Source organism: Xenopus laevis, chromosome 4L (genome assembly GCF_017654675.1).
Source record: "Xenopus laevis strain J_2021 chromosome 4L, Xenopus_laevis_v10.1, whole genome shotgun sequence".
Taxonomy (NCBI): domain Eukaryota; kingdom Metazoa; phylum Chordata; class Amphibia; order Anura; family Pipidae; genus Xenopus; species Xenopus laevis.
In genome coordinates, this window is record NC_054377.1 from 91640882 (window position 1) to 91668508 (window position 27627).

Consider the following 27627-nt stretch of genomic DNA (forward strand, 5'->3'; position numbering starts at 1 on the left):
CTCAAAAATATAAACAGCAAAACCAAAGTATAACTACATAAACCAGATGCTAATAAGGCATTTGATTCAGTGGAATGGCAGTACTTGTGGGCAGTTATGAAGAAATTTGGATTCGGCCCGGGCTTTTTAAGATGGGTTCAAATGCTGTATCTTAAGCCTACAGCATGTATTAAAATCAATGGCATGGTGTCCTCCTTTTTTCCCCTGGCTAGGGGAACTAGGCAAGGATGCCCACTGTCCCCACTCTTATTTGCAATAGCAATTGAACCTTTGGCTGCCTGTCTTCGCCAGGCTCCAAAGGTTGTGGGATTTAAATATGGTCCATTAGAGGATAAAGTTGCCCTATATGCAGACGACTTGCTTCTATTCTTGGAAGACTCGGGACCTTCCTTGCAAGAGGCCATTAGTATTATTGAGAGGTTCGGCATCTATTCTGGGCTAACTATAAATAAATCCAAGTCTGTTATTTTTCCTATGGATCAGATATCTACTCAATTTATTAATCCCCAGGGCCTCAGATGGGTTAATAGTTTTAAATATTTGGGCATTACCATTTCTGTTGACCCTAGTTTGTATATTTTAAACAATATTAATCCAATCATAGAGCAATTTAGGAATGCAGTTAGAGTCTGGTCTCGTTTACCTATTTCTCTTTGGGGTAGAATCAACCTGTATAAAATGATTTACTTGCCTAAGTTATTATATAAATTGCATAATTCCCCTATATGGATCCCTGAGCGGTACTTTCGTAAAATCAACTCTATCTTACTCCCTTTTATATGGGCTAATAAGTCTCCACGTATTGCGTGGACCTCACTAACAGCTACGCTCGAAAACGGAGGTTTGGCTTTACCTCATTTACGTTTTTACTTTTTGGCCAGTCAACTCTACCATATTCATAGTTGGTTTCATAGTGATGAGGAGGATCCTGGTTTGTTATTGCTGGCCTCCACAGTTGGCTCTTTGGAGGCACTTAAAAATATACCATATCGACGGTTAAGTGATTATGATAATTATCCATCCACAATATCTGTTCCATTTAAAGCATGGCGGATTGTTTGCGCATATACTGGCCATAAGCCTCCTTTGATCTCTCCTTTTTTGCCACTATGGAGGAATTCTAATCTGCCCCACTTTGGGACCCTTCAGGATGTCGTTTATTGGCATTCAAAGGGTCTTAAATGTTTGGGAGATATTTTGACAAATCAAATATTCCCTAATTTTCAACAATTGCAGATAAAACTTAAAGAACCAAAATTACAGTTTTTTAGATATCTCCAACTACGCCATGCCTTTAAAGCTCAGTTTGATACTCTGGAGGTGAAGTTCAATATTCCTCCAGTAGAGGTAATACTTCGAGATCCAAAGAGGGATAAATTGATTTCTAGGCTTTATCAGATACTCATAGGTACTATTCCTCCACCATTTAGTAGGGCCCAGAGGCGTTGGGAAAAGGTACTTCCTGCTCTTAGTGGGGAACAGTGGGAGGAGGCTATTGACTCACTTTATTGTGATTTAATTTCTTTGCGTGACAGGCTGGTCCAATACAAATTTATCCATCAATTATATATAACCCCTAAAAAGCTTCAGTTAATGGGTAGAGAATTGGAAGCCAGATGCCCAAGGTGCCAGGAGTTGGATGCATCTTTTCTGCACCTGGTGTGGCATTGTCCTCCAGTGCAGCAGTTTTGGAAGGATGTGTCACAGTATTTGGCTGATAATTTAGCGTTTCCCCAGGTGCACTCCCCGGAAATTTGTTTATTGGGACTGGTGGATGATCTTGTACCCTTAAGCAAAACTAGAACACTTATGAGGGTTATACTGTTCTATGCTAAAAAGTTGGTGATAATGAACTGGATGGGTAAAAATAGTCCCACTGTCATTCAATGGGTTAATTTAATTAATAAAATACTTCCGTCTATTAAACTTACTTATCTGGCTAGAGGGTGTATGGGGAAGTTTGAGAGAATATGGGAATCGTGGCTGGATATTAATCCGATGGGGAATTTTTAGGAAGTGGAAACAATATGTCAGTTGAGGAGGCACCTATATAAGAGATAGCATATAACATGGGTAGAAGGTAGGGGGTGGCATAATATAGTGTATTTATGGTGGTAACAATTGCTTTTTATGTGAGGGCGAAAGAAGGTACTATTGTTCTACTATTGTTCTACTCCTAATAATATGCAGATTGGGCCTGTATTGGTGGGAGAATCTTATTTGTTTATAATTGTGATAAGAAGATATGCGATAGAATACTAAACATGAAAGTGAGATAAGTGAATTCCCTCCCTCCCCCCCTTTTTTGGGGGATTTTTGTGGGGTTTTTTTTTTGTTTTTTTTTTTTTGTTTTTTTCTTTTGTAAATGTTTCTGTGTGGTCGCTGGGTTTGTCTTTTTATCTTTGTATGTAGTGAGGGTGAGTTTTAACTGGGTACAGCTGAGCTCTGGAAGGAACAAATAGGGTTGGGGGGGTTTTTTTTTTTTTTTTATAGGGAACCAACATCCCTAAAGAACACTTTCACTTGTTAATCATGAGTAAATTCACGAGCACTAAACAACAAGGCGCCAAAATGGGTCAAGCAAAAAGGGTAATGCGCCGCAGTACTACAAGTAATTGGTGGGTATTTTAGCACTGGCACTGGCACTATTGTTCACTGGCATTAACTAATTATTTTTCCTTCTTATTTAGTACTATTAGCATTGCCACTGGTTTTAAAGGGGAAGAAGAACCAATAAATGGAAGGATATAAGTTTATTAATAATATATGTTAAATTCACAACAGTAATTTAAAACAACACAGGTATTTTAAATTGATAATGCACAGGTATCATGTATAGGTATGGTGAATTGTAACAATACTGGCTGTATACAGAGACACTTATTAACAATATCACTTTAAGGGAATTTTAACCGATTGGGGTTTAATTGTATAATGGGATGCTCCTTTTAAGATTCTATTTTTTCATGCTGCTGTACTGGAATGTATGTAATTAACTGTTGAAAATAAAAATTTAAAAAAAAAAATAATAAAAAGATAACTACATAAACCAAACACAATTGGAAAACCTAAAACATCTGATATATTAATTGAACCTGGCAAATAGCTGTAGTTTAGCTTCTTAGAAACAGAATCGCTTCTGCCATATCCTCCTTCATAGAAGAGCTTAAATCTGATTTGATTATTTTCAGTGATTGTATTTATAGTTATAGGAGTCGGTACATTTTTGTTAATTCCAATTCCACAGGTCTCTACCTATAAGGTAGATAGAAAAAAAAATCACCCAGCTTATTGCTGGATACTTGTCTAAATCTGGCAGCAGAGCTGATGGGGAAGGGGTGCCTGTAGAGAGACAGCATCTGTGGCTGTTATTTTAAAACATTTTATACACCTTTGAGCCCCACACTGTCCACAACTGACTGTAGTACTTAGGGGCATGTTTACTAACACTGGAGATAAATATCTGGGGAGATTTCTGGAGATGTTGCCTGTGTCAACCAATCAGCAATTAGATTTAAACGGCCACCTATAAGTTAGAAAACAAAAGCAAAAATCTGATTGGCTGCTATAGGCAACATCTCCAGAAATCTTTCCAGATATTTCTCTCCAATGTTAGTAAACACGCCCCTGAGTGTTTTCATTTTTCCCATGGAGTTTCATCCATTTTAAAAGTAACTGCATGATTTTTTTAGCATCCTGCTCTGCACAGTGTACATACATTTTATTACCTAATTCTTACCTTATTTGGACAAAACATATTGGACAAGCAGGACAGAAAAAAACTCAAACCCACCATTAACTCTTTATTTAAAACCCACACTCAGACTGGTTTGATATGCACCACCATTGTTCTGACCTACATCGGTTTCATGCTGACCTACTCAGCACAACTAACCTTGTAACCTATAGCAAATAATCTGATGTGTATTTTCACTATTTTAGCTGCCCTAGACAAACATAATACCAATCCCAATTTGTTTCAATTGGTTACAGAGCCATAACAAACTATGTTGACATCTGTACTTAGCCCTTGCCCTATATGCTTAGAGAACCAAGTCCAAAAACTAAATGTGTCATAGCTAAAACAGGCAAAAAAATCTAAAATCAGTTGGTAACTCAAAAAAGCTAAATCTTACCTCATCCTTAAAGCGAAACCCATTAGCTCCAACTTGTTGGATTTCCCGGAAGATGCTGAAACCAAAATTGTTGGCTTTAAGTGTTTAGTTTTACTAATTCAGGGGAAAAGGACAACCAGGCAGTTACATTACCTTTCCTGTGGTCCCAAGACCTGCAACATTTTCACATACTGGAACACTAGATATATTACCTGCACAAAAACAGATAAGACACAAAATATATGAAAGTATACAGTGTTACAGCACAGAATTCAATTTCATTTGCTTTAATAAGGAGGTATGTTTATGAGGTTTTACTGTACTTATCTGTTAATGTTGTTATCTATGGAAACAAGTGTATCGCTGATTTAACTGATTTAACCTTGTGCAACGACAAATTTAAGAAAAGCTCCAATTTGGCCCAGTATGGTGGTGCCCATTATTGTTTTGTTAAATCTACAACATTTAGAGCTTAACTATTATGGAGAATAAAGCAAAATGTTGGGGCTTAGAGATACTGTAAGTTTACCTAGTAATTCCATAAGAACCCATAATGTTCTACCTATAAGAGTACACATTATATACAATGTTTGTAACTGCCACTGTTTATAGAGCATCAATCATCACTTGCCAACTGAAAATGCTAATGTATACATTTAACAGCCCATACCTCATAGAAATTCTCATATCCTGCATCTGTTAATGTGACGTTAACGGTAAACACAGTACAGGTTGAATTTTGTTCATAACCATAAGGACTGCTACTTCCATTCAGAACCACAGCCCAATACCTACAGATGAATGGGACTTGTTAGTCAAAACAGGCATTCGTGACAGTAAATGCTACATCTTCCTTAAGTAGGCAACAGAAAGAAATACATGGAATCTGGACAGCTGCAGCCCTCCCCAACCATCCCAAAATGCAATAGGGCCTAGGCTATTATGAAATTAGTCATTTATATAACTTATCACTTTGTCTGACACTGGAGAACGCCTGACCAATATGGGGACCTCCAGTTTATATGGATGATGCAAATACACTTTGAAGGCAATGGGCACGTAGGCCCCCCAACATAACCAGAGATTGTCCTGTTTTACCAATATATGTTGAAAACACTCTTTTTGGCCTCATGTGGCCCATTTACCTCCTGGGCCCCCCTGCAGTCGCAAGGCCTGCTTCCTCTGTAGTTATGTACCTTTGTGTTGATCCATAAATTATACATCAAGTGTTATATTTATTTCTCATATATCCCTCAACCCCCTAAAAAAACCAGGTGTTGCTGGTAAACACACAGCATGGCACTGAAAAGAAGAGAAACCCAAAACCAAACTTTTAGGCCAATAAAGTAGCATCTTTGAAAAATACAAACACAAATGTTATCATATTACAATTCTATGTGGAAATTTACAAGCCCCCATTCCCTTGGTTCACGTTCCTATCTTCTTTTTCAAACTTGCAACAAGCAATATTTCAGTGTCAATTTTTTTTTATTGAGTCACCACTTAAAATCACTTACTTCTTTCGTAGCAAGGTGAGAATGCTGCCTTTGCCCTCATGTCCAATCAGCCAAGAGAAATAACGAAGGGGCTTGACCCTAAAATATAAAATCGACCATAAGGAAAGTTGGAAATGGTCTGAAATTCAAGGCAAAACTTTCACTTTGCAACAACAAAAAATACAATCTAACAGTTGAAAATATAAAAATGTTATCTGAATCAAATCTTTTATTTGAGGGGGGAAAAACTTTTTTTGTTTACAAAACATAGGTCCCACACCTAAATCAACATACTAATTCAATTTCAGTATTCCATACAGTACAACCAAATGCAACAAAGGTGTGGAGATGTCTGCCTTCAAATTACCCCAAATCAAGTGCCTGACTTTTAAGACTGTCCCAGTTCATAGTACAGTTATGTAATCTGTTATCCAGAATGCTTGGGACCTAGGGTTTTCCAGGTAAGGGAACTTTCTGTAATTTGGATCTCCATTTATTAAGTCTTCTAAAAGATAAAGCCAATATGATTGTTTTGCCACCAATATGGACTCATACAGCTTAGTTTGGCTTAAGTACATAGTACTGTTTTATTATTACAAAGAAAAAAGGAAATTATTTTATAAAAATTAAGATTTTTTGATTAAAATAGAGATGGCCTTTTGAAACATGGGTGTTGGCTGTTAATAATTTAAACTGATTTAGTTAATAAGCAGAACACTGTGCATCATGAGACTGAACAATATACAAGAATTAGGCATGCACCAAGCCCAGGGTCTGGCCGAATCCCAGTATTCACATTTGGTTTAGCTTTAGTGTTCCGCCAAAGCCATTAGCACGAAGGCAACATTTTTTTAATTATAGCTGATGCATTTTGTTTGCTATTTGCCCAGGTTTTGTATTCAGCTGAATTTTTGTGGATTCAGACAAATACTTAATGCTCCAAGGGGTTTGGTTCTCAGTCAGTAATGTACTAGTTCCCCAACTGTCAGTTGTAGAGGAGTTTGGGACTCCTGTCAGAAAACCCAATGTTAGGTGACAGTGACCAAAAGTCCTACAGGGAAGGTCTTCAAAGTTTTGAGAAAAGTGAGTCCTCACCTATAATAAAGATGCTGAGGAGGCATAGGCCATGATATGGTCAGCGAATGATCTGACGAAATGGGGACAACTGAAAGAAGATAAGAAAGTGAGTTAATGAAGAAGTTATAGCCAGATTATTAGCACCATCATGTCATATGCACTGTATGACCAGACTCATACATAAAACCAAAAACACTGCCATATTTTGGGAGTGGCAATTTTTAAATTATCAGGTATATAAATTAAAATATTCAAAGATATTCTTTTACACAGGCTTTATGATATAAAAGCACAGTTAGGGCTGAATTACATCCTCAAGGGCAGTTGTGGTTCTGCACTCAAAGTATTTCAGAATGTGTAGCACTTCTGTATAGTTGGGTTCAGCGACACTCAGTTCTTCCTGCCTTCTGTTTGGAATAGAGTGCAGTTGCACCTATTACCAGGCAGTAGCTGCAAAGTTCCATTTTTGCACAGCGCACTCCCACAGCAAACACTAGAAATGAGGCCAAGTGGACTTTCATACAACCGCATCCGCTATGAAATGTGCACGCAGTTGTGTTAATTCTTATGAATTGGATGTCATTACTCCAAGCACAGTACACTTGCATCAAGTGCATCGTCCCCTTTGTAACAAAAATTACTCTGGATTTTGGGGGAACACACTGTACTGTGGGAAAAACAGTGATTGTGCTCGAAATTGCACTTTGCTCGCAGCACTTGCAGATGTAAATGGGCCCAATTGTATTAAAGAAAAGCATATTTGTTTTGAATTCAATTGCCAGCATTTGTCTACTCCAAAAGAAAAAATGATTTAATTCATCAGGGAAATCACTTTCCAATGAATGCACCTAAGACCACAGAGGAGACACCAGTAGTGTATTAAGTTTGTGACATTAATTTAGAGCAAAGTTAAATCTTCATATCAATGAGACCAATTAAGGTTAAGGTATTTGCCAGCAGGTGGCCAGATATCAAAGTACACAGAATGACATGCCTGGAAATGTTCTTGCCCGCAGGTAGATTGCTGCTTTATCTTTTTAATAATGTTGCTATGCCAGTTCTGTAACCTGAGTGATGTATGAGATCTTCTGCAGAAAGATTTATTTGCTGCACACAATTGATTCCCACAAAATAATCCAGCAACTCTTTTCCAGTTAGTCTTGCCTTCTGCAAATAAATCTCTTCCAGTGCAAATCAGAATGGTCTATTCCCTTTACCAGTATTGCTACCTGCATAATCAAATTTCCCACTTTATTTATGTTGACCTATGGAATATGAAGATAACATACAAATTCCACATGAATTCAGCTGAAGAGGAACATATATGGCCATTCTATTTGGGACATTTTGAGAAAAGCTCCAAGTTAGTTCTGTTGGTACAAGTTGCACAGAGAAGACACCAAATTATCAGTAAAACATATGGTGCAGTTTACTCTCAACAAGATGTTATTAATGGCAGCTGTCACCCATCTATTATATTCAAAATGCTGTTGAGTTTTGTTCAAATTCTCTAGTTCTTTAGCAACAACCACACCCACAGCACCAGCCAAACATTTAGGGTTGCTTCATCATAAAAGCTGTATAACCACACTTGTTGACAGATCACTCTTTTAAAACAGGGCTCATATAAAAAGCCTAATTCTGCATAGTTAATAAGCACAACTGTTTAAATACAGTACACATTCTAAATGGCACTGGATTTTGTGTATCTAGTGCAATGCAAACTGAATATACTGATGTCCAGTTTTCAAAAGAGGAGTTAGAAACGCTACTATTAATATAACCGTTATCTCATCTGTACTATGCTTAAGAAGTATAGATATTGTATTCTCTAAAGATCACATCTGGCATGCTGTCAGAGTTACAGGTGTTGATCAGCTTGCATAGAGCCCTGACATTTATTGTGTTAAAACAAGGAAAGCCTGCCCCAGTCTTTTTAAGTATATAGCAAGCATAGAATATAGACACAGACCACTATTACATCTCGTGCACCAATCTTTAAAGTCGCCCACAAGCACTCAGGAAGGTATAACCTGACAAATAATTCTGGTGTAAACACTACTTGTGGACAGAAATTTAGAAAAACTTAGGAGGGCATTGATACTTTTGGCTTATAGTGTATATTAGTATTCCTTGAGGATGCAACAAATTAAGGATACCCGTTAATCTAGCTGCATAATAAATGTCTACAGACTGCAGGAGAACACATAAATATGGTATGGGGGGAATAAAATCATAACTTTATAGAGAAAAATAGTAAAAAAAACCTTCTCTCCACCACCTGACCAATTCCCAGTCTTTACCCACTGTCAAAGTGCTGTGTGCAGTTATCAATAATTTAAATGACTTAAATTGTCATCACAGGTGTAATTCATTGGTAATTAATCGATACTTGAATATATTATGAATTAATTAAATAACAAAGTGCTTGTGCTTGATTAATTGTTTGTTGAGATAAAGTGCTGTGTTCCAGTTAATTACTTAAATTGATTTTTAATTAGATACTTAGAAAAACAATATCTAAAACCTTGAATTATACACCTTTAAAAATTAATTTCCTTAAATTAAAGTGTGAGTGCTAGTACTAATTGCAATCTCAGATTGCCAGTGAATCAAAGATTTATCAGAATTGGTTGTTAAAAAAGTTTAAATTCTTCTGTAAGAAATTGCCGTCTTCATTTTGGGTATTTAATAGGAAAGCAGTTTTTCAGGGAACTTACACGAAGCCCCAATTATCATAACAAAGGTTTTCCTATGACTACTAAGTCCTATGTCTGCTGTGGGGACCATACATCAACTAACTGTATGCAAGAAAACTTGCTCTACAGGATGTAGGCAAGTTGGGGGGTTTATCACAGCATCTTGGCAGTTGGAATGGTTTCTGTGGGGGCAGGAGAGAGCCCAGGATAAAAGAACACAGGACAGAGGAAGAGGGAGCTGGGCAGCTGAGAGGAAGAGCTGGAGAAGCCAGAGGAGCCTGGGACAAGACAACATGTGAGGAATGCAGCCCAGAGGGGAAGGCAGAGATAATGCTGAACTCAATTCCCCTGCCTTTTTGGTAACAACAATGTAGACTTGTGTAATGTGTAACTGTAAATATTATAATTATTGTTTAGTCTAAGGGGCACATTTTCTTAGGGTCGAAGTTAAATCCTTCGACTTCGAATATTGAAGTCGAAGGATTTATCGCTATTCGGTCGATCGAACTATCAGAGGAACGATGAAATCCTTCGAATCAAACAATTTTAATCCATCGATCAAACGATTTTCCTTCGATCAGAAATTGGCTAGAAAGCCTATGGGGACCTAGCCCATAGGCTAACATTGATGCTTGGTAGGTTTTAGGTGGCGAAGTAGGTGGTCGAAGTTTTTTTTAAAGAGACAGTACTTTGACTATCGAATGTTCGAATAGTCGAACGATTTTTAGTTCGAATCCTATTCGTAGTCGAAGGTTGAAGTAGCCAATTCGATGGTCGAAGTATTTTTTATTCTATTGCTTCATTTGAGCTAAGTAAATGTGCCCCTATGTGTAATCATTAATGTATAACAATCAATTGATTTATTTCACAATATATATATCTTTAATATAAGCTTATTGGTGTGGATTCATTGTCTGCTTGCTCAAAACAACCAGAAACCTAGTAAGTGGGTTGAGGTATATTGATATTATTATTAATAAAATATAATATAATATATAAACTTACACTTCGGTGTTAAGAAAATGAATTCATTAAATCATTAAAAAAAAGGAAAACCAAAACCAGCATTTAAGAAATAAAGTAGGAAAAGAAAGTAAATGCAGAGGTGGAGAAGTCCCAAGAAGCAACTGCCTGATTGATTTCTAGGCCCTGGGACCCCACATGGGGAAAAAGTAGGACGCTGAGGACTGTGGTCACAAAACTACCTTTCTATCTCAGATGAGAACTAATTTTCCCTGTTAGACCACAAATCACTCAGTGCCATATAATAAAACGAGAGTTTAAATGCGGTAAACGTAAGGCTAGGTTGTTCAGTCAATAGCAATTCAATTAAAAGCAAATTCAGGAAACAATTCCGTTTTCTAAATAAAAGTCATTCTGCCTAAATAAAATGATGTAACATGAAGTCTTTAGAAAATACACTGATTGCAAACTTAGTGCATAACACAGCAAAACATTTAATTCAAGCTATTCATACACTTTAAATAGGGACTGGAAATAAACAAGATTACATACCTCTGTATAGTAAATTGAATTTAGGGTTATTGAAAGGCTCTGTAAGGTTACTAAAATCTGGCTTTGGTAACCCACTAAGGAGGGAAAAAAATAAATTTAAGGTTAAAATAAGTGTAAAATCAATAATGTCAATAACAATAATAATCAGTGTTTAAAAGATGTGGATACGATTTTCCCCAAAATTATTAGGGGTGCACCAAATCCACTATTTTGCCATTTGGCTGAATTCAGAATCTTTCATGAGGGATTTAGCCATATCCATAACTGAATCTGAACCCTAATTTGCATAAGGAAAGATACAAAAAAAACTTTTGCACAGGGCATGAAAGTTTTCACAATTTCATTGTTTGTGTAACGAAAAGTCATGTGATTTAATGGTTTCTAGTCATTTTCCCCATATGGTTGCATATTAGTTTGTGGTTTAATTTAGACATTGATGTACAATAACATTTTAACAAAATCACCCAGTAATATCATTTTTTGCAAAATTCACTTCACATATTTTAAAAAAAAACACAAAAAGGATTTATTTATGTAAAAATGTAGTTCAAATATGGGTTGATTTAAGTAATAAAATTTTATACATGCCTGCAATATACAGGTTTATGGCTTTCCTTTAAGCAGAATCTTGCTCATCTACAGATGTTACAAAATAAAAAAAAACTGGTTATGGTTATCGCTAGACTTACTTATTTGGGATATGGCTGAAAATCTCTCTCACCCAGTTTTCCAAAGTGCCCAGGGTCTCTGTAGGAAGAAAAAAAAATAATACTCAGCCATGTCATCGGATCCACTAATCTTGGCTTGTTCCACATCTCCCAGATCTTCCTTCTTAACAAGCTGGGTATTTTTCTATAACAAAATGTTCTTTTTGGTTTAATGAGACATGTTGCTATCCCTGCAAATACCCATGGTACCATACCTTTAGACTGCACAGCGAGAGTCATGTAGCTGGCAGAGTATTGTCTCTCATAAAACGCTCTTAGTCTCGAATGCGGATCTATATTTTTCTTCTTTGGCTCATGTTTCAGGGTCTGAGCATTTCCTGCAATGAGTAACAGTGACAAATAACAAGATCATAAAACACCAAGGTACCTGTCCTTCAAAAGGAAAAAAATACACATTAAATGCACAAAATGAATAAAAGGAATCTAAGAGTCAAAATTTAAAAGTCACAGAAAAGAGCAGAACACTGTTTCTGTATAATCTAGTAGCAAAGGAAAAATAGATACTCTCCACTAAAAATATTTACATTTTAAAGGAAAGGTGCAATGAGGGCTAAGGTTGCGGTCCTATAGCAAAGACTTAAAGGTCTTAATGTGTAACGGGTGGAGACTACTTTTCTGACCCTTAGCATGTTAGGAATGACAGATTTGGTTGTGCCATACTTTCTAAGGAAATATGACTCAATAGATTTTATCAAACAGGAAGAGGAAGGAAGTTAAACTGCTAACATCTGTACAAGATTCACAAACCAAGGATCTTCTGGCCAACCCTTGCTGCATTACCTACTTGAAATGCTGATTTGGGGAAAAGTTGGGTCTAGTGCCGCTTGGTCAAAATAATGTAGAAAGATCTACAGGAGACCTCAGTTCATAAAGCTCTTCAGGCTGTCTTGACTGTCGGTGGCCAAAATCAAATCCACTGTGGACTCAAATGGTTACCGTTTCATGTAAAAGGGGGGCAGTTGTAAAGTCAGGGTGTGTAAGAGTAGAGTGGTTCACTTTTTGGGAAGCAGGAAGTGCCCAGAATCACATAAAGGGTATTCCCTTAAATAGGAAGTAGTGAGATGTTTTATGGAAGCAAATATCACAGTGGAGGTTCTCCATGGAGGGAAAAGTAATCACAAATTTTGATCCACTAGTGGAGTCTCCACCAGATAATTGCCCACAAATATAAATATTGAAAAGTGCTGAGATCTTTCATAAAGGTTCTGGGGCCAAGGATATAACAAAAAAAAAAAGAGGCAAACTGCTACTGATGACTTCAAACCAAAAACTGGTGAATAAGACATGGAGGTATGCCTACATGGTGTCTATGAGAATATGTCTCATTATCTGACTAGGCTATTCGGAGTAAGGAAGAAGTCTTCCCGCTTAGTTCTTACTGCAGGAGTGAGGAATTATATCCTGTAACCCTGAAAATGATCTAGGGGATTATGTAATAAAAGGCACTAAGTTTGCCCAGGGGCAGTAACCCATAGCAACGAATCAGCAGGCAGCATTTACTGGTCAACTATTTAAATGCAAGCATCTTATTGATTGCTATGGGTTACTGCTCCTAGGCAAACTTAGAGCCGTATATTACATATGGCGGCTAGTATCTTAAGACAATCTATACTTATGCTTATTTGGCGATTTGCACCTTTATACAGCATTGTACAAATGCCACATGTGACATAGCCCTCAGAGATCAGGAAGGGAAGCATGCAGCAGGCAGGGATAAGGGAAAGCTCTCTCAGCTGTGTAGCAAGAAAAACATCTATCCTGTGGTGGTGTGGAATTGCACTGAAGTAATAGTACACTGAATTTAGTTCAACAAAGTTCCCCTCCTGCTGAAAGAGCCCTTTTCAGCCATTTTTTGCCTGTTCTCTTGCAGCAGAATATGTATGGTCATTACACCTAGGTCTCCAAATCTAAGCAACAGAAAAATAGATTGATAATCTCACAAGGAATGGTTTTTTACATGAGAGAATTACACTAAAGGTGCTCTAAAATATCACTTTAACTGATCTAGAAATGTGGTTTAAACTATGTTCCCAATAACAGAATTTAACAAATATCACAATATTTTCTCACTGTGCACTACTACTAAGTTTAATGTAATGCAACTGATTTTTTATAACCAATTTTATGATCAAAACTTTGTAACTAAAAAACCCTGTTTTTGAAAATATATGCACTTGCATAGATACTATGAATATAACTGAATTATTACACTATATCTGATGGAATAAAAACCTGCTTAAGTTCACTGCACATTAGTAATATCTGGGCACCTTTGTCCTGAATACAGCTGAAGAGTAGCTTTTATGATGTGCTTTGTAATTGTAGTCACCTTTTACTAATTAAAGTGATATTAGAACCCTGGGAACAATGCACTTAGGCATGTAATGTTCCATTATAACACTTAAAGGGGTGAGAGTATAAGCAGTTTTAAAAAAAAAAAGTATAAGACGGTTATGTTAGCATATTCTATACTCCCTTTTTGGGTAAAGGAACCTATTCAAATGCCAAAAATGGTAAAATGTTAGGCAGTTCGGTTTGAGGCAAAATGGCATGCAATACTATAGCTGTGAAAACATAATACTTACCGGCGAGAAACTTGGACATAGGGTGGCCAGAGTTGGCAAGGCTTGCAAAAAGCATTTGTCTTCTTTTCATGTCAGAAGGTCGGCTAATCTCAAATTCTGCAATGTTGCAAGAAAGAATTCAACTTAAATTACAAGAACACTTTCCCACAGTATGAGCTGCTCTCCAATATGACACTTACCACTATCAACAGCCTCCACCTCCCTTTCTACTGTATCACGGACCATCAGTGGGGCAGTAAAGAACTGAGCCCATCTGCAGAAATAAATACAGTAGAAAAGGAGAAAGTTGTTTTTTTCAATACATAGTGACAAATGGGTACCAAACATTTTGAAGGAGACATAAAATACAGGAAGACAAAGAAGCACATACATACAATATAATGTAATAAAATCTGCACAGCTTGCAAAGATCTAGTAACCCAGAGCAAACAGCTGATTGTTTTCAAACAGCTAACCAGTTAATGCGACCTGCTGACTGGTTCCTATGGATTATTTCACTGGTCGATTACTTTACATTTTACATAATCCCCCTCCCATTATAAAGTCTACAGCAACTACAGCAACAAGGGTAAAAACTGAGACAGAGAATTATCTCAACCGCACAGAAATTTGTTTTAAATTCATTTTAAATTCATTCATTTTTAAATCTTTTCTAATGTGGAAAATTCTCTGTATTTAGGGTTGTTGATCCACCCTAAACAGCATGGTGACCCATAGGTTTAAAATGCCTGATATACCCTAATATCATTACATACAGCTTTTATGGGTAATTAACTGTATAAGAATTAAATATGGGGAACAACATAACAGTATATCATAGAAATATGACATGACAGGATTTCAGTGTAGATGTATATATCATCTTTTTAATAATGGACACCCATAGTAGAATGTACAAGTGGTATAGTTGACTAGCAATGTTTTTAAGTGCATAATACAACATTAGACACAAGCATCATCAATGTATCCACTGGTGGGACTGAGATATGGCAGACACTAAAAGACAAAGAAAGAGTATACTGCTGTATTTAGACTGATTAACAGGTACAAAAATGTTCTTAATGAGAACACATGATGTCAGTGGTTTTGAATATCAAAAGGTTCAGTGTTTTGAAACCATACTATTGTCTTATAAGACAATCTGATTTTGTATACTACCAATACACACCTATCAAATATCTGTCATTTATTTCTCAAATTTCATCTATAAAAGAAAGTGGTTTGGACAAAAACACCACACCTGTCCAAGCCTTCCTTAAAATGTTGTCGTTGGAGATCAAACTGGTAAATGGTATACTCAGAATCTGTAGATGCATTGGTACTGCCACTGTATTTCTTAAGGAAAACGTCAAAGCCATTTTCATCAGGATATTTCTTACTCCCCATAAAGACCACTGTAATGAAAAACGAGGCGCTGAAAGCATTACATGGACAATACATTAAGGTATATGCCAATATCCACATGCATGGCATATGTTGATCCTGTAAGCTTGACAACTAAATTGGACCCATATACTATTTGTCCCTAAAACTGGGACCCTGGCAGCTACAGTGACATATAACTCCATTGTTCCATTCCTCTCCCTCCATTCTGAGCTTTTATTCTCATTAGCAGGCATTAAATGAGAATAGTAATTTGCATTTAAGATGTAAGACTATACATGGGTCTCTGGTTTTACATAATCACTTTATATTCAAACACTGGAAATGAAGTTACTCCTCAGTTTTAGGGACAAATATACTATTTGTCCCTAAAACTGGGACCCTGGCAGCTACAGTGACATCTAACTCCATTGTTCCATTCCTCTCCCTCCATTCTGAGCTTTTATTCTCATTAGCAGGCATTAAATGAGAATAGTAATTTGCATTTAAGATGTAAGACTATACATGGGTCTCTGGTTTTACATAATCACTTTATATTCAAACACTGGAAATGAAGTTACTCCTCAAGATGATGAGCTGCTTCACCATTCATTTAATGAAATACATGTATGGGGCCCTGTTATCCAGAATGCTTGTGACCTGGGGTTTTTCAGATCTTTCTGTAATTTGACTCTCCCTCCTAAAAACATTTAAACAATAATTAAACCCAGTATGATTATTTTGCTTTCAATACGGATTAATTATATATCAGTTGGGAGCAATTTCAATGTACTGTTTTATTACTACAGAGAAAAAGGAATTTATTTTTAAAAATGTTAATCATTTGATTGTAATGGAGTCTATGACAGATTGCCTTCACGTAATTCTGAGCTTTCTGGATAAAGGGTTTCCAAAACCCAATCCTATACCAGTAGTTGTTTCATTTTTATGTGTTTTATTATTTTCTGCCTTTCTAGGAAAACACGTACAAGCTTCTTTTGGTATGAATGTACAAAGACAATGCTTACTGTGCTCCAAGAAATGAGCCATTCCCGGCAATTCTTCAGGATCACTAAAAGCTCCGATGCCAACGCACAAGGCAGCAGCAGACTGTAGAAGAAAAGAAACCTTGTATTCTATATTACTCATAAGCATTCACATAATTTAGGGAAAGCAACAGACAAAAGACGGCTAAGCATCTGGACCACCAAACAACAACATGACATACAAAGTTTTATTGTCACAGGTCCAGCATTGGAACCACATTGCCATACCAGCTTTTCTTCAGTGTCTTGCGTGTTACTGAAGTCATCTCCACTGGATTCACAGTCCTGCTCCTGTACCTGTTCCTGCTCCTGTTCCTGCTCCTGCTCCTGCTCATAATCATCTATCTTGTCACCCACTGTCAAGTCAGAAATGAGAAGCACTCTCAGCCCATTATCAAGCTGAATATACCTAGGTTAGAAATAAAAAATAAATAAAATCACAGAAACACATTACACAACAGTAGAAAAAGAGTTGCTCCGTATTTGCAGAAAAAATATTAATTGCCAGAAATTTGCAATTTTAACTATAATGTTCTGTTCTTAAAAAGCAACATAGCTCTGCCCTGTCAACTAACCCCATAAAAAAATTCTGCAATCTGAAAATATCCCTGTATAAGCAACATATTTCTAATGCTACATTTAATATCATAGTACTTGTAGGCAAGGACAATGAGGTTGTGGAATGCACTGCCGGGTGATGTTGTGATGGCTGATTCAGTTAATGCCTTTAAGAGTGGCTTGGATGATTTTTTGGACGGACATAATATCAAAGGCTATTGTGATACTAAACTCTATAGTTAGTATAGCTATGCGTATATATATTTATGTGAAAGTATTTAGAGGTGTGGGTGGATGCTGGGTTTTCATTTGGAGGGTTGAACTTGATGTACTTTGTCTTTTTTCAACCTGATTTAACTATGTAACTATGTACTCGGCTATAACACATATTACTGACAATTTTAAGGAGCTTGCATTACACTAGTACAGAAACCTGTTTTTCAGAATGCTTGGGACTTGGGGTTTTCCAGATAAGAAGTCCTTCTGTAATTTGGATCACCATACCTTAAGTCTGCTAATACTCATTTAAACATTAATTGAACTAATAAGGCTTAATAATATCTTAGTGTGGATCATGTAGTACAAGGTACTGTTATTAAAGAGAAAAAAGGAAATAATTTTTAAAAATTTAATTATTTGATTAAAATGGAGTCTATGGGAGATGAGTTTTTGAATAATGGGTTTCTGGATAACAGAACCTATACCTGAATGTATTAATAAAGCCCTTATTTATAACTTGCATCCCTGCTTATTTAAGATCCCACTTTTCATGGAGTCTAAAGGTGGCCATACACACAAAGATATTATTAATGTATGGCGTGTGCATAGCGGGAGACGAGCAGACCGATATCAGCAAAAGACTTGGAAATCGATCGATTCATCAACTGGCCAGGTCAGAAAATTTTGATTAAATATCGGCCCGTGTTTACTGTTGAATTGTGAGTTAGAATTCTATTGTTTCTACCTGTATATCTGAAGATTCAGCTTTTGTATCTGAAGATTCAGAATTTGTACTGAAAACAAACAATCTTTTCTGCGACCATTATTGTTAGTGTAACGTGTATGGACACCATAAGGGATATACCACATTAGGTAGGTGCTCTGCAACCACCATACTTTAGTATACCTTTCCCCTTTTGACCATTCCTACATTCAGAATGCCAAAGTAGATAAATATCATTTAAAGTTTGATGACTATATAAACATGATTTAATTCATAAATTTCACACATACTTTGTGGTTTTTCCACTGCAGTTTGTGGCCCTCCACTGCCTAATAAATGCCGAAACCATCTGTGCTGCCTCTCTCTGAGTTAAACTGAAACCACCTGACATTGCATCAAGTATCAGCCAAAAGATGCTCTAATGTGGATTAAATACAGCCGCACCAAGTTTTCTATTAAAGTCAGTGGGAGGCAGCATGAACAAAATTATTGGTCATTTCTCTGAGGAGCATTTACTATTTGACAACTCAACTGTCTGAATCCTCTCTCCCTCCTTGTTATTCGTTTAGAAAATAAAGATCTGGGTGGGTTTTTGTGCTCAGTATTGGATCTGGGTGGGGTATAGTGCTCAGCATTGATGCTGTGCCCTACCTCACACTGGATGGAACAAAAATCTTAGCTGCTATAAAATAAAATAGTCTGAAGTTCACATAAAATCCTCAACAACAAAAAAATGCAAGCAAGTAAGAAGCTGGTTCTTGGTTGGAATCATACATATTCCCTCTAGCTTATTCCCTTGAATTTCTATCTCCCCTCTGACTAAAGTTATTTTGCCTTCCATCTGCTAGTGGATTTCTATTCCCACAGCATTAAGGATATTCTCCCTAGAGTTCTCCAACCTCTCACTCCACATTGCTCTCTCTGTGTATACACCCTCATGAATCTCTCTGCCTGCCAAGGTACCCACCCCTGTATTTAGCCTGCAACAAGGGCAATATGATCTGCTCTCTTAATTTGTAAAGAAAAGCAGGGTAAGAAGAATGAAAACTGGATATACCAGCTCTAACAGATTTTATAATGCCCTTTTCCAGTACAATTAATCTTACAAGTCAACCCTGGCACAGAAAACTCACAACAGCTACACCCTGGATGCAAACATTGCCTTGTCATAACTTTTCAAAATAAGGCTTGCCAACTATAATCCTTGAACTCCTGCCATATTTTGCAGTCCATTTGATACCTACAAGTATTTTTATGCTACACTTTCTGCATTTTGCACCCTTATTTCCCTTTCCAACATTTTACCCCATACTCACCCCATTAGGTGACCAATGCCACCATCCCATTATTGTTTTTAAACCACTCCCAATGCTTTAATTTTTCTCTGCTTTTCTCACCCTTAAGCACATTTCTTCCTTTCTAAAACCCAATTCATTTAATCTCTGAAGCCCTCCAGGTGCTTTCTGTCACTCTTGCTTCTCCCCTGATGACCTATTTAACACTGCAATCATTTGCATCCCTATCTGCTTTTATAACAATTAACAACTACCCAAAGTGTATTCACCAATCCTAGCCTCAGTAACAACTTTCCTTGTGTTCTCCAGCAGCTATGTTTATATAAACATACTTTTGTTTCATAGCCATTTTGCTTGTCATATCTTTGTGTTAATGTAACCAGGACCTCAAGTACAAAACTGTATTTTGCCACTACAGGTATGGGACCCGTTGTCCAGAATGTTCAGGACCTGGGTTTTTCTGGATAACGGATATTTCCATAATTTGGATCTTCATAATTTAAGTATTAAGAAATTATTAAGAAAATCTTGTAAACATTAAATAAACCCAATACGCTGGTTTTGCCTCCAAAAAGGATTAATTTTATCTTAGTTGGGATCAAGTACAATGTACTGTTTTATTATTACAGAGAAAAAGGAAATAATTTTTAAACATTTGGATTATTTCATTGTAATGGTGTCTATGGGAGACAGACTTTCCGTAATTTGGAGCTTTCTAGATTATGGGTTTCCAGATAAGAAATCCCATACCTGTACTTCAATTCCTATACACTAATGACTCTCATTTACCCAATCATTGCTGACAGCAATATGTAGAAAAACAAAAATTAAACTCTCTAAAAACAGAGAAAAATGAAAGTGTGCTTCTGACTATTGGGTGCAATAAAGTCAGTATGGGTGTTCTTATAAACAAAGTAGCCTATTAAATGTGTCTTGGTGCCGTAATCATTAAGGCACAGCAGCAAGATACATTTGTCCCCTTGCGCAGTTTATTTATGGGCTCTACCTCAAAGAAATGCATGTGTCAAAGAGGATCTAAACCTCAAACATGAATATAAAATTGAGCAATACAATATCTTATTTGGGGGGTGATATTATCCCTTTTGCATTGCTATTATGCTTTTTCCACAGCAGCACTTTGCTGCAGGCATGGACATCAGGTGCTTCTCCTTCTTTCCTTTAAATTTCAAACATGACTTTAAAACCTGAAGCAGAGAGGGAGGGAAATGTGCAGAACAACATTCAGAGATCAGTTATTATACCCTCTGGCAGCAGCCGACCAGCACAGCATTTTGATATGAATATTTGGGGGGGGGGTGCTTTAGATCCCCTCTAACTGATCAGCACAGCAATTCGATATGAATATTGGGGGGGGTCTTAATATCCCCTCTAACTGATCAGCATAGCAATTTGATATGAATATTTGGGGGGGTCTTAAGATCCCCTCTAACTGATCAGCACAGCAATTTGATTTGAAAATTGGGGGGGGGTCTTAAGATCCCCTCTAACTGATCATCTAAGCAATTTGATTTGAATATTGGGGGGGTCTTAAGATCCCCTCTAACTGATCAGCGCAGCAATTTGAATTGAATAAAGGGGGGGGGTCTTAAGATCCCCTCTAACTGATCAGCGCAGCAATTTGATATGAATATTTGGGGGTGCTTTAGATGCCTCTAACTGATCTAATTCTGCACTGGGGATCTGTATTCAAAGGAGTGTACATCAACATGGAACACTGAGAAATTGGTCTTTTAATTCTTGGCATCTGCTCCTGTGCAGACCTGGTGGCACATGATACCCAGTAAAGAATAAAGTAATGGAGCAAACAATGCAGACATTAAGTAAGTGTATGAGTTAGTGAGACAGGGAGAGACTAAGATGGCACAACAGAGGCACAAGCGCTGTACAGAGAAAGGGATAGAGTGAGGGACTAATAGACTAGCACAGGTGTCTCATGCCCGTGTCATACTAACCGGTACTTCTTAGGGTCATTCGGGGATTTTACAATAGTTTTGTCTTCCATTTCGCCTATTGCGGAAATCTCCTGCAGATCACCAGAGCTGTCTCTTCTAAAGGCTGGGCAAGTCCCGTCAGATTCTTGGAGATTCTTGTAGGGAATTGCGAGAGCGAGCTGTCTCCCGGCGACTTTTAATACGAAAACGATGCCACTGAGCAAACCGTAAGCCAATCGCTCAGCGCCGCCGAACCATGTGACCACATCAAGACCAATCAAAAGTAACCGAGAGGCAGTGGGCATGTTTCTTCCTCTGACTGTCAGAAGTCTGTCTTAATGTGAAAACATGAAGCACAGACGTAGGATTGTAGGGGCTGAATGTGTTCCCTAGCAGTTACTTCCCTAGCAGTAGCAGTAGGTTCCGTGGCGGACAGGGTTGTGTACGAGTTAAGAATTGACTTGGGTGCTGCTGGGCGCTGAAGTGAGAGAGAAGCTACAGAGGAAAACTGCTGAGGAGAAAGAGTCCTATTTACAGAGTTGCTGCTGTACACTTTCATCCTCTGTGTTAGCCCTTTGCATAAGGCTTATCATTTGTGGCATAAAACTATTTTCCAGATGCTTTAACAGTACCAGCTGATCCCCCATGTTCCTTTATGAGAGGAATGCACAAAGCCAATCCCATCCATGAAATGTCTGTTAGCTGCTCTGTGTTGCAGAGTGCAGTGCCCATTCTGCACTTTTATCAACTGATATGTCCCATGGTGTGTGAACTGTTTCCCAGTGATGATTAAAAGGTACTGTTCGGAAACCAGCTTTTGTTTTTCTATTTTTTTGTTTTCAATAACTGTGTCCAACCTTACACACCCTCTTCCCTTTAACATACGTGACAATTTGAGCGGCTACAATTACTGAAAATGTGTCCAGCGAATAAGTACAGATACAGATGCAAACATGCCTACAATCAATAGGAAGGCAACTACATTTTTTTCAAATAAGGGTAGAAAGGTGAAGGTGTAGTTTAAAGTGTAGTGGCTAAGAATAGGGCTTGTTCTTTAGTACTTTTAGCAAGCATTGCACTGTATATAATATATATTTATGTGTGTGTGTTGGGTGTCATTTGGAGGCACTGAACTTGATGGATGATTGCCAGCACAGGTATGGGATCCGTTATCCAGAAACCCATTATCCAGAAAGCTCCAAATTATGCAAAGGCCATCTCCCATAAACTCCATTTTATTGACATTTTTTCTTTTTCTCTTTAATAATAAATCAGTACCCTGTACTTGATCCAAACTCAGATACTGTATAATTAATCCTCATTGGATGTAAAACCAGCCTATTGGGTTTATTTAATGTTTAAATTATTTTCTAGTAGACTTAAAGTACGAAGATCCAAATTACGGAAAGATCTGTTATCCAGGAAGCCCCAGGTCCCAAGTGTTCTGGATAACAGGTCCCATACCTGTATTAACCATGTAGCTCCACTGGAAAAGTTGAAAACAATTTAACATTTTCCTTTGAGCAACACAAAACATTTGTGTGTTGCTTGCCATATTTATTTGTGCTCAAGATAGCATTTACATATTATTTTTGCTCTTTGTGAGTGGAGACTTTTAAGACACAGATATGCAAAGACAAGAGGCAGCTTGCAACATTGAGGGACACTGCAAACATTCATAATAAAACACATACTGGCATGAACCCATGGAACTGAAGCAGAAAAGGTAGACATGTGACATATCAGTAACTATTGCGAGAGAGTATACAAGGGAGAATGGTGGGATAGACTGTTCTCAGCTATATCATGAAATACTACCCAGTATATTTGTGAGGACAGCAAAGAACTTGCATGAAGGATGTTTCCTAATGGAAGGTGGAACAGAGGTGCCAGGAAGTCTCTGCAAGTTGGAGAAGCAGTGGGTTCTGGGTTTTTAAATGGTGATTTTCCAGTACATTGTATACTATACTGTTTGGAAGCCTATTTATGAACATTTAAAATTGTGAATTTTAGAGACAGGGGAATTCCATGTTCTGCCTGTCACTGCTCTATGTGCGTTCAATAGGGTGCTTGTCATTCAGCAGACAAAAGCGTTGCTGTGCCAGCGGCCTAAGAATCAAAAACAAGTCATTGTGAAACTTGGCCATGGATTTAAGAGATTAAATACTTTTCTTTTTTGTACATCTCAGCATGAGCTCATCTGTGAAAATAACCTTGTAAGGATCTCACTGCTGTTTGCTTGTTGATTTAGCCATTATATTGCAATTTCTTTTTCATTTCCCCATATCAGTTCTACATTGTGTTGTATGAAAACATTTTCCCCTCCTTATTAAGAATAAACTATGAATGTCTGCAGTGCCCAGTATACTCATAACCTCTATAAAATGGTCCAGTTTTCATACAAGACTCTAACCCAGGACTCTTGACTGCTATTTGCAGTGAACTTAAAGGGATCCTGTCATCGGAAAACATGTTTTTTTCAAAACGCATCAGTTAATAGTGCTACTCCAGCAGAATTCTGCCCTGAAATCCATTTCTCAAAAGAGCAAACAGATTTTTTTATATTTAATTTTGAAATCTGACATGGGGCTAGACATTTTGTCAATTTCCCAGCTGCCCCTGGTCATGGGACTTGTGCCTGCACTTTAGGAGAGAAATGCTTTCTGGCAGGCTGCTGTTTTTCCTTCTCAATGTAACTGAATGTGTCTCAGTGGGACATGGGTTTTTACTATTGAGTGTTGTTCTTAGATCTACCAGGCAGCTGTTATCTTGTGTTAGGGAGCTGTTAATTGGTTACCTTCCCATTGTTCTTTTGTTTGGCTGCTGGGGGGGAAAATGGAGGGGGTGATATCACTCCAACTTGCAGTACAGCAGTAAAGAGTGATTGAAGTTCAAAGCACAAGTCACATGACTTGGGGCAGCTGGGAAATTGACAATATGTCTAGCCCCATGTCAGAATTCAAAATTGAATATAAAAAAAATCTGTTTGCTCTTTTGAGAAATGGATTTCATTGCAAAATTCTGCTGGAGCAGCATTATTAACTGATTCATTTTTTTCCCCCCATGACAGTATCCCTTTAATGTGACCCTACAGCCGACACTGATGAATTAAAGTGATACTGATACTTTAAAACTGAATGTAGTACAGCTAAGAGATTGTCAAATAATGTTTCCTTGCAGGAGACAAATTATAAAGTACTTTTTCATTGGAACCTATTACCAGCACGGTTAGCTAAATTCTCCCCCTTAACTGACCCTGGCTGCTTCAGGGGCTGCGGTGAAATAGGCACAATGTACCAGGCCCGGACTGGCAATCTGTGGGTTCTGGCAAATGCCAGAGGGGCTGCTGTACGGCTCCATAAAAGTTACCATATAGTGGGCTGGTAGGAGGCAGTTTGGGCCTCTGAGTACTTGGAATGACAGGGCCTTTTTTGACTCCCAGTCCAGGCCTGCTGAATGTACCATACATGATGGTCATGTCCCATGGCTCGAAGATTTTGGATCAGATTTTCCAACATGGCCTGCTCTATATTTGAAGTTTCTCTGCTCAGAGACCCCGTAATAGCCTTATTAGACATATAACCCGAAGGACTGAATTATGCTCAATTCCGACTGTTTACATTTATCATGACTGCTGCTAAAAAGACCCTAGCGCATGCCTGGAAACAAAAACGCATTCCCATTTGATCCCGTAACATCCAGAATTGACTGGATTATGTCCCAAGAAAAAAATGACCAGTATTTTACTTGACACTCATCATTTTATTAATCTGGGGTCCCTGGATTGAATATAGATATTCAGATATTTAACTGTCTATTGAAACATTGTTGTTAAAATGGTAATATTTCAACATTGACCATTTGGGTAGTTAAGTAGGAGTTACTATAGATTAACTGTTTTGATCAAGTACTTATCCCCTGCATGTGATTCATTTGCCACCAAAGCTATTTCAATGTGGACAAAGGTATGCTTGAGATGTTTGATGTAAACAATGGTCTGTACAAATTTCGCTATAAACAATAAAAATGTATTGAAATAAAAAAAAAAATGAATGTAGATTAAAGGTTACCTATAGGTTATGTTGAACGGTTTTCAGGGATAGCTCTTGTTACTTGAAGGTCCTAAACCTGACTGCTTTGCCAACAGGACTTTCTGTAAAGAGTTTATATCAAACTACTGCTGATATGACATTCCTATTCCAGACAAGCAAGCAATACATTGCAATATTTTATTTGGACTCATTGCCACCATTCAGACAAGCAACACAGTGCAGTGTTTATACAAATTATACTAAACAGGCCAGGTGTACAGGAGAATATATTTAGAGCCAATTACCACAGACAGGTAAGTAATGCAGTACAGTGAACTTGTGGTATATTAACCCAGACTGGTCAGTGATAAAGTACTGTGGATTTAACCTAGACAGGATAGTAAGTGTGTGGACATGTTAGCCCAGACCAGAGAGTATTATGAGTGCAATTTAGATTGTAGCTTTACATTTAAATGCCACATGTTTCTGTGTGTGCCTCAGCATTCTCTGCACTGCTGGTTACAATTGCATGTACCATATTTTGTAATAGTTAGCTCCCTCTATCCAAGTTTTAATTTCCCGTAATGCCTGCACACTTTTAGAGGAATTTTTAGACTGGAGAGAAGCTGATTTGCTCAGCATTATTTCAATGTTACTTGTAGTCATAACCAACAGTTCAACGTAACTTTAATTACAAATTTCCAATAAGTTTAATACAAGTTGCATAGAATTACATTAGAATTACCTCTAATCAATATAAATACTCCTTTTACGCCATGACAACTATAATATCAATGCATGTATGTATTATGTCCCTGTGCAGCTATCCTTAATAGTTTTCCTTTCTCTTGCTTGTTTCTTCCTTCTTATAATATTGAATAACTGGTGGAAAGGTACTTAGTTATACCCATTGGTCCTTGGTGATAAACAGTAACATTGGTCTGTAAACATCCAGTATATAGGGTGAAACATTCTCCAGTAGTTGTCATTATATTGACTTAAAATCACATAGGTAAACAATATTTCCAAGAATCCTGCTGAGTTAGAAAATATCTGTTAGGTCAATGGCACAATGGTAAATAAAATAAGCTTGTTAATAAAATAAAAATAGTGGCATTAGCTTGATGATAATAGCTATACAGACAAAAACACATTAAGTACAGAGGAAGCGAAATTATAACTCGCCAAAGTGTCAAAAAGTTATAGGGTCTGGAAGGCTTACACCGGAGGGAATTAAAGTAACCCATATATTTACTGTTTACTGTTTTATTCAGTTATGGAAGTAGTGGTTCCCAGTGGTAGAAAACAAACCCTTCACAAAGAGAATCATACAAACATATTAATATTAGAGATAGTGCTAGAATCAGTAGAATCACTTAAATGGTAATGTCTCAAGTTGAAGGCTCCAAGGCAGCATGGATTTATTGCTAAAAATAATTCCAAACTTAAGTTGAGTGAATTTTTTAACCTGGTTACTAAAGTGGACAGTTGTGGAGTAGTTGATATTTCTTATTTAGATCTCAGGAAAGCTAATGATACTGTTCATTACAATACTTTGTTTAGGAACTGCAAAATTTTCTTGATCTAAAGTGAGTGTAATGGATTTTTGACTGTGAGCTTGAAAGAAGAAATGTAACATGTGTTGTTACTATTTAATATATTCATAAGTGATATTGCAACACTTTCCAAAGTAAGGTGTGCCTTGGCATTTGACAAATATCAAGAGCAGAGTTAATACTCCTAGAGGGCTATGCCAAACACAAAATGATCTATAGAAACTGAAGAAATTGACAAAATTTGGGATCTTACATTTTACACCAGATTTATGTGCATGACTGTTTCCAATCAGAACCTAAAAATATACCTTCTGTCTCAGGACAACATAGTCCCTGCTGGATTGGGGGCACACCTAATGTTAACTGGATGTGGTCAGGTGGGTTGGGGCACTTCTGGGTTTAGCTGGTGTGGTCAGGTTTGTTGGGGGCTGCCAAGGGTGAGGTAGGGGGCGCTGTGAAGGCAGATGAGGGAAGGGTAAGTCCTTGAGGCAGGTGCTGTATATGGGGACACGGCAAGGAAAAGGCAGGAACAGGTTGACGAGGGTGACGAGTCAGATCAGGAAAGAACAGGTGAAGATCAGGAGCAGACTGGACAGGAACAAAGACAGTGGGGGTGAAGAGTCAGATCAGGATGGGGACTGGATAGTAGAATGACTGGATAGCAGGAGG

General features: G+C 37.5%; 1 protein-coding gene across 1 annotated transcript in view; it reads right to left on the minus strand.

Moving 5' to 3' along the window:
- The window catches only part of nrdc.L (nardilysin convertase L homeolog), a 50216-nt gene extending 28525 nt beyond the window's left edge, over positions 1–21691 (minus strand). Inside the window, exons 1-14 of the mRNA XM_018258427.2 lie at positions 21393–21691; positions 16852–17032; positions 16606–16687; positions 15456–15609; positions 14395–14468; positions 14216–14311; positions 11825–11947; positions 11592–11649; positions 10903–10976; positions 6707–6776; positions 5633–5710; positions 4786–4906; positions 4269–4327; positions 4137–4191 (exon numbers count right to left, since the gene is read on the minus strand). Coding sequence (XP_018113916.1) covers positions 4137–4191; positions 4269–4327; positions 4786–4906; positions 5633–5710; positions 6707–6776; positions 10903–10976; positions 11592–11649; positions 11825–11947; positions 14216–14311; positions 14395–14468; positions 15456–15609; positions 16606–16687; positions 16852–17032; positions 21393–21676 — 1509 coding nt within the window. The 5' untranslated portion in view covers positions 21677–21691. The remainder of the gene's footprint in view (positions 1–4136; positions 4192–4268; positions 4328–4785; positions 4907–5632; positions 5711–6706; positions 6777–10902; positions 10977–11591; positions 11650–11824; positions 11948–14215; positions 14312–14394; positions 14469–15455; positions 15610–16605; positions 16688–16851; positions 17033–21392) is intronic.
- Between the last annotated feature and the right edge of the window lie 5936 nt (positions 21692–27627).